Source organism: Chiloscyllium plagiosum, unplaced genomic scaffold, assembly GCF_037043375.1.
Source record: "Chiloscyllium plagiosum isolate Xiang-an unplaced genomic scaffold, Cpla_swu_hap1 HiC_scaffold_9, whole genome shotgun sequence".
NCBI classification, from domain to species: Eukaryota; Metazoa; Chordata; class Chondrichthyes; order Orectolobiformes; family Hemiscylliidae; genus Chiloscyllium; species Chiloscyllium plagiosum.
In genome coordinates, this window is record NW_028270147.1 from 6,301,006 (window position 1) to 6,311,062 (window position 10,057).

The following is a 10,057-nucleotide window of genomic DNA, read 5'->3' on the forward strand; positions in this document are numbered from 1 at the left end:
TCGAATGCCAGATAATCGAGGTTCCTCTATATATTATATATACATGTAATTTATTTTAGAGTTTAGAATTTGAACTAGTGACGTGTGAGTTTGGACTGTGTGTATGAGGGTGTTGAAGGATTGACTAGACAATATTTCAGGATTCATAATTTTTTTAAGACAGTAAGAAAGAAGGAGCCCCTTAGGTAATAATGACAATCTGTTTGCTTTGGAAGAGTCTTACGAGTAAACAAAGTATTCACTGGAAAGCTTTTGTTTTCAGTTCCGAATGGAGGTGCTATGAAAGTTCAATGTTTCATACAGTTGCCCCTGAAGGGAGGAATTAATTTAGTACAGTTAGGAAGCAGGTTACCTTGTGTTAGTGTATTAGTGTGATCATTCCACACCCAGAAGTCAAAAAAATCAAAACTCAGTTGTGTGCTAAATCAAGGAAAACACTACCTGAACATCCAAGACCAGTCCTTGAAAGAAACAGGTAAGTCAAACCTACACAAACCAGAAATTGCTGGAAAAGCTCAATGGGTCTGGCAGTATGTGTGGAGTGAAAGCAGAATTAATGTTTCCAGTCCAGTGACCCTTCCTCAGAGCATGCATAGATGTGTTGAGAATGGACCTCTCTCTTGTAAGGTGATAGTGTGAGGATAAATATTATATTCATGTGTTTTAAAATATTTCAGGCATGGATTATTTTTCCTTTGCATTATTTTAGAGATGAAATCTGCAGTACCATGTGGTTGTGCTTCATTCAGGAGTGGTGCTGGTATATGAGAAATGTCACTGAATTGGAACTCCAGGCCAGTATTGTGGGGACATGGTTTTGAAGCCCATCATGACAGATAGTGAAATGTTCATTCAATAAAAATCTGGCATTTTGGCAACCACGTATCAACTGCCATTGTGGTTAGCACTGCTGCCTCACAGCACCAGGGTCCCAGGTTCGATTCCAGCCTTGGGTGACTATCTTTGTGGAGTTTGCACATTCTCCCTGTGTTTGCATGGGTTTCCTCCGAGTGCTCCGGTTTCCTCCCACAGTCCAAAGATGTGCAGGTCAGATGGGTTGGCCATTTGAAATTGCCCATAGTGTTCGGTGTACTAGTCAGAGGGAAATGGGTGGGTTACTCTTCGGAGGATTGGTGTGGACTTGTTGGGCCGAAAGGACTGTTTCCACACAGTAGGTCATCTAATCTAGTCATTAATATCCTTTAGGGAAGGAATCTGCCATCCTTACCTGGTCTGGCCTACACGTGACTCCAGACCCATATATAGCATTGTGACTGTGTCTTAATAGGCTTCTGGACAATTCAGAATAGACAACAAATGCTTCCCTGGCCAGTTGTGAGAAGCGCTTATGAAGTTTGTTGTTTCTGCAAACATCACAAGGCTGAGTCATGGGGGTGGTATATGTTAAGCACAAAGATATGCTTGCACAAAGAGTTACAAATAGCTGTATTATGAGATTATGAGATATTGTTTGGCCTGCCCTACTTGGGAACAAAAGGGGAACTGCCAATCCCAGAAACTAGAGATTTGTTCTTAAAGAAGTATATACTGGGCTTGTCCTTCTCTTTTTCTTTCCTCAGGAAACAGGGTTTATTGGCACAGACTCCGCCCCTTGAATTCGCCGTTCATCCCATTCAGCCGGGAGATTGGGTCCTAATTAAGTCATGGACAGAAACTAAATTGCAACCGGATTGGGAGGGACCGTATCAGGCTCTTCTGACTCCTGGATTCTGGATTAGTGGCGCTGGAAAAGCACAGCAGTTCAGGCAGCATCCGAGGAGCAGTAAAATCGACGTTTCGGGCAAAAGCCTTTCATCATTCCTCCAAAAAGACCCCACCATCAGGGATATATTTCCCTCCCCACACCTTTCCACCTTCCGCAAAGACCGTTCCCTCCGTGACTACCTGGTCAGGTCCACTTTCCCAAACAACCCACCCTCCCATCCTGGCACCTTCCCCTGCCACCGCAGGAACTGCAAAACCTGCGCCCACACCTCCTCCCTCACCTCCATCCAAGGCCCTAAAGGAGCCTTCCACATCCATCAGTTTTACCTGCACATCCACTAATATCATTTATTGTATCCATTGCTCCCGATGCGGTCTCCTCTACATTGGAGAGACTGGACGCCTCCTAGCAGAGCGCTTTAGGGAACATCTCCGGGACACCCGCACCAATCAACCACACCGCCCTGTGACCCAACATTTCAACTCCTCCTCCCACTCTGCCGAGGACATGGGGGTCCTGGGCCTCCTTCACCGCCGCTCCCTCACCACCAGACGCCTGGAGGAAGAACGCCTCATCTTTCGCTTCGGAACACTTCAACCCCAGGGCATCAATGTGGACTTCAACAGCTTCCTCATTTCCCCTTCCCCCACCTCACCCTAGTTCCAAACTTCCAGCTCAGGACTGTCCCCATGACTTGTCCGGACTTGTCCTACCTGCCTATCTTCTTTTCCACCTATCCACTCCACCCTCCTCCCTGATCTATCACCTTCATCCCCTCCCCCACTCACCTATTGTACTCTATGCTACTTTCTCCCCACCCCCACCCTCCTCTCGCTTATCTCTCCACACTTCAGGCTCTCTGCCTTTATTCCTGATGAAGGGCTTTTGCCCAAAACGTCGATTTTACTGCTCCTCAGATGCTGCCTGAACTGCTGTGCTTTTCCAGCGCCACTAATCCAGAATCTGGTTTCCAGCATCTGCAGTTATTGTTTTTACCTCTTTTGACTACTGAAACAGCGATAAGAACAGCAGAAAAAGTCTGGACTCACTACACTCGGATTAAAGGGCCAGTGGTATCTCCAGTTGAGGAAGAAGTCTGGACAGCTGAATCAATGCAAGAACCACTGAAACTCAGGCTAAAGAGACTTTGAGAAACTGATTATACAGTGGTGACGTGGGATTATTTCTGTAGGATTGTATATTAAGTCTTTTTGGTGCTTCAGCACGATTTTTAGAATGCTGGGGATGCTTAGAGTTATGATACTAGCTCCCTTAGTATTGGGATTTTGTCAAACATCATTTTCATACGTGTTATTAACGATCCCTGAGTCTGATAATCCACAAGTAATAGACACCGATGCATGCAGCTTAGTAAATTGTGGGGATGTAGATAATCAGAGACAGTACCACAGCTCTGAGATACATCTTAAGTCCTACGGGGATGACCTTGGGGATGGTTCTTGGTATAATGGTCTCGTCACAGTACACCGGGCCCTCTTCCAACCAGCTCTCGATTGTCCCGATAAAAAGTGTAACCCAATATACTTAATGATAAAGAAAACCATATGCAAGAAGTGATTCTAGGGGGGGAACCCCAACGGGTACAATTAAATGAAACATTTGGGATAGAAATGAAAACAAACGAGAATTTCTCAAGCTGTTATTTCCGAATTACTGTAGGAAAGGGAAAATGGGCAGAACAACTGGATAATCAGATTCAACCTTTCACCCCTCCCGATGACCCTAAGGTGGTAAAAATAACAGAGGTGGAGGACTTGAAACAGACCATCGAAATAGAAACTGGATATGGGGATGCAAATACCTGGGTTGAATGGGTAAAGTATACTGTAAAAAGGTCTGAACAAAAGCAATTGCTATGCATGTGCCTCCGATAGGCCAGTGGCCCAGGTGGTTCCCTTTCTGCTCGGGTGGAAGCGAGACAGGAAGGGCTTGAAATGTATGATAGCCCTGTACCAGGCTGAGACTGCATGGAATGATAGGAACTGTACCTCCCTATCACTGATGTTCCCTCCCTTGGAGAAGAAAGACTTAAAAGCCCCCCCTATGTTTTCAGAGTGTGTATGTAGGCAAGGTACAAATCGGTCCAGAGACTTGGGGAAGCTGAAATTATGTACAGAAATTGAGAATGTCACCGAAACAGACAAGGGAGGGAACGACTCAGCACTGAAGGTTCCCCGAGAGGATCTGTGGTGGTTCTGTGGAGGCAAAATATTGAGACCCACCCTAACTCCAGATTGGAGAGGGATATGTGCAATTGTACAATTGGCAATCCCATTCACCTTGGCATTTGAAAAGGAGAAGATAGCAACAAAAAGGGGGAGAAGTAAAAAATCATTATTAGACACCTCTTTTGATGATAGGATTTATCTAGACTCTATAGGAGTTCCGAGAGGGGTACCAGATGAGGACAAGGCTTGCAACCAGATTGTAGCAGGTTTTGAATTGGCTCTATTCTGGTGGGCAACGGTCAACAAGAATGTGAACTGGGTAAACTATATTTTCTATAATCAGCAAAGATTCATCAATTACACTAGGGATGCAGTCAAAGACATAACAGAACAGCTTGATGCAACCAGTAGAATGGTCTGGGAAAATAGAATGGCCTTCAATATGATCTTAGCTGAAAAAGGGAGTGTATGCGTGATGTTAGGAGGGAGCTGTTGTACTTTTATTTCAAATAATACAGCACCTGACGGGTCAATCACTCGTGCCTTGCAAGGATTGACCACCTTGGTGGAAGAATTGGCTGACAATTCAGGGGTGGACACATCATTCACGGGATGGCTGGAATCATGGTTTGGAAAATGGAAGGGAGTGGTAGTCTCCATCCTCACCTCCCTGGTAGTGGTAGCAGGGGTACTGGTAGCAATTGGCTGTTGTCTCATACCTTGTGTACGGGGACTAACCCAACAGCTGATTGAGACGGCCTTGGCAAAACAGATGCCCCTAAAAAGTAATCAGGCAGAGGAACTCTACCTCTTGAACAATGAGGGGATGGGTGACCTTGAGGCCAAGATGGATGAAATCTCAGGGATGATGCTTGCAAATTTGTGGGCGATATATGAAAGAAATGCAGAAAACAATTTTTTTTAAAAAAAGGGGGGAATTGTGAGAAGCGCTTGTGAAGTTTGTTGTTTCTGCAAAAATCACAAGGCTGAGTCATGGGGGGCGGTATATGTTAAGCTAGATATGCTTTCACAAAGAGTTACAAGTAGCGGGTATCTCGCTTCTGCAAAAATCGCAAGGCGGAATCACGTGGGTGTATACCAAGAAATAACTAACCGTAAAGGGAGATGGTCAACTGGTAGAAACAGATGTATTGACATGACAGTTGCAATTGTCATGCACATAGGGAGTTAGTATGGACAAGATAACCAAATAAGACCCAGTGTTGCGTCAGCAAAGGTAATAAGACTCAGCTATCAAGGGGGTTGGTTACACGCCAACAACAGGCCACAGACAGATGTGGTAAATCGATTAGATTAGATTACATTACATTACAGTGTGGAAACAGGCCCTTCGGCCCAACAAGTCCACACCAGATTAACAATTACACAGAACAATACAACTATCACGTATGAGGTAACAGGGAAGTGCCGAGAGACTCAATTGAACTGTATAAATTGTAATGTAACCTCCTGATCGGGGTGCCTCCTTTAATGGTCATCCAGCTTGCAAGACCGTATAAATAAAGACTGCTCTAGAATTTGACTCGGACTGAAATTATCGAACACTGAGCTACGTTTCTCACACCAGTGATGCCCACAGGCAGTGAATGAATTTAAAAAGAACTGAAGAAAGAACCAAATATGATTTAAGAATCCAGATTTCAACCTGGGATCTTACTTGTCCTGTCAACAGCTGGGATCATACAGACACTGTGGTGGAGAGATTGACAAATGGAGTAAGTTGGAATGTAAATGGAAAAACATAGCCAAGGCAAAAAAGGCTTTGTAGCAGGAGGTATCTGTAGATGAAGATTTGATTGAACATATCTGCACATGCAGACAACCCATCAGACAGAGTGTGTAAGATGAGAGAGTTCCATCTGACTGAAAATTGCAAAGTTAATCCACACCGAGCAGGGAGCAGGTAACCAGACTACAGCAAGTCCTGACAGCAAGTTTTGAACTTCTGGTAAGATGCAGCACAATCATAACTGTTCTTCAAATGAGTTGGTAAATCAGTGTCTCTGGTGACTGCTAACTTGTCTGGTCATTGTCCAGATTGTCTGACTATTTATCAGCATTTCCTTCATTGAAATCAGGGACTCAAATTTGTAAACAGATTGGAACTGTGGCTGTGTTTCCTGGTATTTTATGAATAGATGAAATGTCATTTGAAAGCTGGTGTGAAGTCCTCGGTGCACAGATCAATAACAGATGCTAATTTTGTGTTGTGTACATAAATTCTATTTTCATATTTCAGAGACAGAATGTAGAATAATCAGTGATCATTGTTCCAGAGTTGCAGGACAGTTTCAGCGCAGCACCTTGACATCATCGAATTACACGGAGCATGCAACACACAAACAGTAGCCCCATGGTAGGCTACTGCAGAAAATACGGAGATATGGCATTGAGGGTGAGTTGGAGGTTTGGATTAGGAATTGGCTGGATGGAAGAAGACAGAGGGAGTAGTTGATGGAAAAGTTTCTTCATGGAGTGCCGTCACTAGCGGTGTTCCGCAAGGATCTGTTTTGGGACCATTGCTGTTTGTCATTTTTATAAATGACCTGGAAGAGGGGTTAGAAGGTTGGGTGAGCAAGTTTGCGGATGATACGAAAGTCGGAGGAGTTGTTGACAGTGAGGAAGGATGCGGCAGGTTACAGCAGGATATAGAGAAGCTGCAGAGCTGGGCAGAAAGGTGGCAAATGGAATTCAATGTAGCTAAGTGTGAGGTGATTCACTTTGGGAAGAATAACAAAAAGATGGGGTACTGGGCTAATGGTCGGATACTTGGTAGTGTGGATGAGCAGAGGGATCTTGGTGTCCATGTACACAGATTCTGAAAGTTGCCACCCAGGTAAATAGTGCGGTGAGGAAGGCATATGGCGTACTGGCTTTTATTGGTAGAGGAATTGAGTTCCGGAGTCCTGAGGTCATGATGCAGTTGTATAAGACTCTGGTGCGGCCGCATCTGGAATATTGTGTGCAGTTTTGGTCGCCATACTATAGGAAGGATGTGGAGGCACTGGAACGGGTGCAGAGGAGGTTTACCAGGATGTTGCCTGGTATGGAAGGAAGATCGTATGAGGAAAGACTGAGACACTTGGGGCTGTTTTCATTAGAGAAAAGAAGGTTTAGGGGTGACTTGATTGAGGTGTACAAGATGATTAGGGGGTTAGATAGGGTTGATAGTGTGAACCTTTTCCCGCGTATGGAGTCGGGTATTACAAGGGGGCATAGCTTTAAATTAAGGGGGGGTAGATATAGGACTGAAGTTAGGGGTAGGTTCTTCACTCAGCGAGTCGTAAGTTCATGGAATACCCTGCCAGTAGCAGTGGTGGACTCTCCCTCTTTATGGGCATTTAAGCGGGCATTGGATAGGTATATGGAGGATAGTGGGTTAGTATAGGTTAGGTGGGCTTGGATCGGCGCAACATCGAGGGCCAAAGGGCCTGTACTGCGCTGTATTCTTCTATGTTCTATGTTCTATGTTCTAGGACATTCAGTCCACCATGTTCATGACAGTGATTTGTCTCCATTAAGCCTCAGTTCTATAAACTGAATGTTCCTTTATGCCACTGTCACTAACACTACTTATGTTCAGAGGCAAGAAGAGATTTGTGTTGCATTGTTAAAATAACTTATTTAGTGATACAGTCCTTGAGGATTGCTGATAAAAAGACACACTTTGTTGAAGATTTTCATCTTATACTCACCAGGACAATTTACAAGAATTCCAATTTAAAGGGAACACCAACATTGATACAGTATAAGAAGCTGGTTGGTTTGCAATTGGTCTCATACAAGCACAACAAAATCGATGACAGCCATTTACTTGTTCATGTCACAGGGCATTGCCTTAACCACACAGAGGGAAATGGTCTGGTTCAAAGTTTTAACGGAGGCAGGGGGTTAACTGTCAACTCTGTGTAAATGTTTCCATCATTCCACTTCTTAACAAATCATCCTGCTTCTCTAAAAGGGTATAAATTGGTATATTTATGAATTGTCCTGATCAGTGCAAAATAAAAGATTAGATTACTTAGTGTGGAAACAGGCCCTTCGGCCCAACAAGTCCACACCGACCTTCGAAGAGCCACCCACCCAGACCCATTCCCCTACCTTTAACCTCTTCACCTAACACTACGGCAATTTATCACAGCCAATTCACCTAACCGACACACCTTTGGACTGTGGGAGGAAACTGGAGCACCTGGAGGAAACCCATGCAGACACGGGGAGAATGTGCAAACTCCACACAGACAGTTGCCTGAGGAGGGAATTGAACCGGAGGCTCTGGTACTGAGAGGCAGCAGTGCTAACCAATGAGCCATCATGCCACCCACGGCTTGACACATTGTGTCTTTTGATAAAATTAGTTACCTTGTAGGATCACTCGAGCCTTATTTTTATGAGCTCCACATACAATCTTTGGATCAAACATGTCATTGACTACAACTGTGGTGATCTTCGACCAATCATAATGTTGCCAATTCATTCCTCCTTGATCAAACATGATCACCTAGTACAGAAATCAGGCTGTCAGCAATTTGATCAAGCAAGTTCATCTGGTTATGAATTATGTTATTGGGTTGTAACAGTATAGAAACATGAGTTACTCACTGAGGGTTCGGAAATCAGAGGAAGGAAAAAGTGAACAATATGAAACTGGCAATAAATATCTGCATTCCCCATCACTGTGTCTGTTGTCAGGGAACAAGATTAGGAATGGGATCGTGAACAGAACAAATCTGGAGATTATTTGCTGACTCTCCTATGATCGTCACTGAGATGAATACAAACCGGAGCAGCTACTGAACAGTTACATTGTCATTTTACACCAAGGATTGTTTCCAGGATCTGGTACATTGTAATCACCTTAATCTGAACCAGTTTTACAGAGATTGAGCTCAAATCACAATGTACTTCAATATGACCCCAGGACTTTGCCCTGGTGTTTTCTCTCAGGGTCAATATTCTGTGCAAACGGTAATCCTGATCCATGGGATTAAACTGTCAGAATGGATCACACTTCATTCCAGAGGCTGTACATCAGGGACACCGTTTATCAGAAATCTTTTCCTGCTGCTGCTGCCCTTGTTAAAATATCTTTGCACTGCTCAGTTTTCCCGAGGCTCCTGTTTCACACAGGCTGGAACTAGAGCAAGTTGCACACTTTCCCATCTGGATTGGAGAGAATTTGATCCTCTCTGCATCCCAACAAGGATCTGAGCTGGTCCAGCTCCCCCTGTCCCTGAGCAGGACTCAGCCTCTCAGCCTGGACCTGACCCTTGGTTTGTGTCAAGGAGCCTTCTCCAGTCTGGATCCCCCAGGGCCCGGAATGGAGCTGAGGCCTGACTGGGAGGGACACTCTGTTCCCCAGCCGAAGCCAGGCCAGCCCCGGGGAGGGAAAGAACATCCTCCAGAGGAGAATCTCTCCCAACTCACACAACAGAGCGGGGGCTGGGGAGAGGAGCAGCAGCACACAGGGAGAGACAGGAGCTCCCATCCCAATACTCCATTCCAAGTGTTGCTGTTCAATGGCCTTCAAAAGACAACTTCCAGGCAACCAGAGAATTGAATGGTTTGCAAATACCCACCTCAACTTGGTACTGATGGTCGGCGGGCAGAGGCTGGCACAGATTCAGGGATGGACACGGACACCTGGTCAAGGAACCAGCCCCGGAGCTTGGGCGGATCCCCAGCGCCAGCACCGCCAGAAACTGCACCAAAACCAAACTCCAGCGCATCCTCTCGGCCGGAGATGAAGATCCATCAGACACAGTGAGCTGCTTCATTTATACCGAGTGTCATGTGAGTGATGATGCCGCCTCCTGGCTCTCTCTATCTCTATCTCGGTTTGTGTGATAACAGGAAAATGTTGATGCAAACTCCATCCTGGCAAATGTAACTTTGTAAAGAAGTTTGCATCTCCCCCTCCTCCACTCTCCTTGTCTAACAGTTAGCCCTGAACATTCCTGTAGCATTTCCTCTCTGACTTTGTGCGCTGAATCTTTCGCCCCCAACTTTGCTGCAATTAATGTGAAATTGATCTTTGAAAGTCTGATTTAATGGCACCTAACTCTAACTACTGTCTGCAGAAACTTTCCCTCATGATCCTACCTGCCCCCAGTCCTCTGTT

General features: G+C 45.0%; 1 protein-coding gene across 1 annotated transcript in view; it reads right to left on the minus strand.

The window, feature by feature from the left end:
- Positions 1 to 9,713, minus strand: part of LOC122547557 (di-N-acetylchitobiase-like) — a 28,787-nt gene extending 19,074 nt beyond the window's left edge. Inside the window, exons 1-2 of the mRNA XM_087990307.1 lie at positions 9,516 to 9,713; positions 8,299 to 8,437 (exon numbers count right to left, since the gene is read on the minus strand). Of these exons, the coding sequence (XP_087846433.1) occupies positions 8,299 to 8,437; positions 9,516 to 9,713 (337 nt within the window). The remainder of the gene's footprint in view (positions 1 to 8,298; positions 8,438 to 9,515) is intronic.
- Between the last annotated feature and the right edge of the window lie 344 nt (positions 9,714 to 10,057).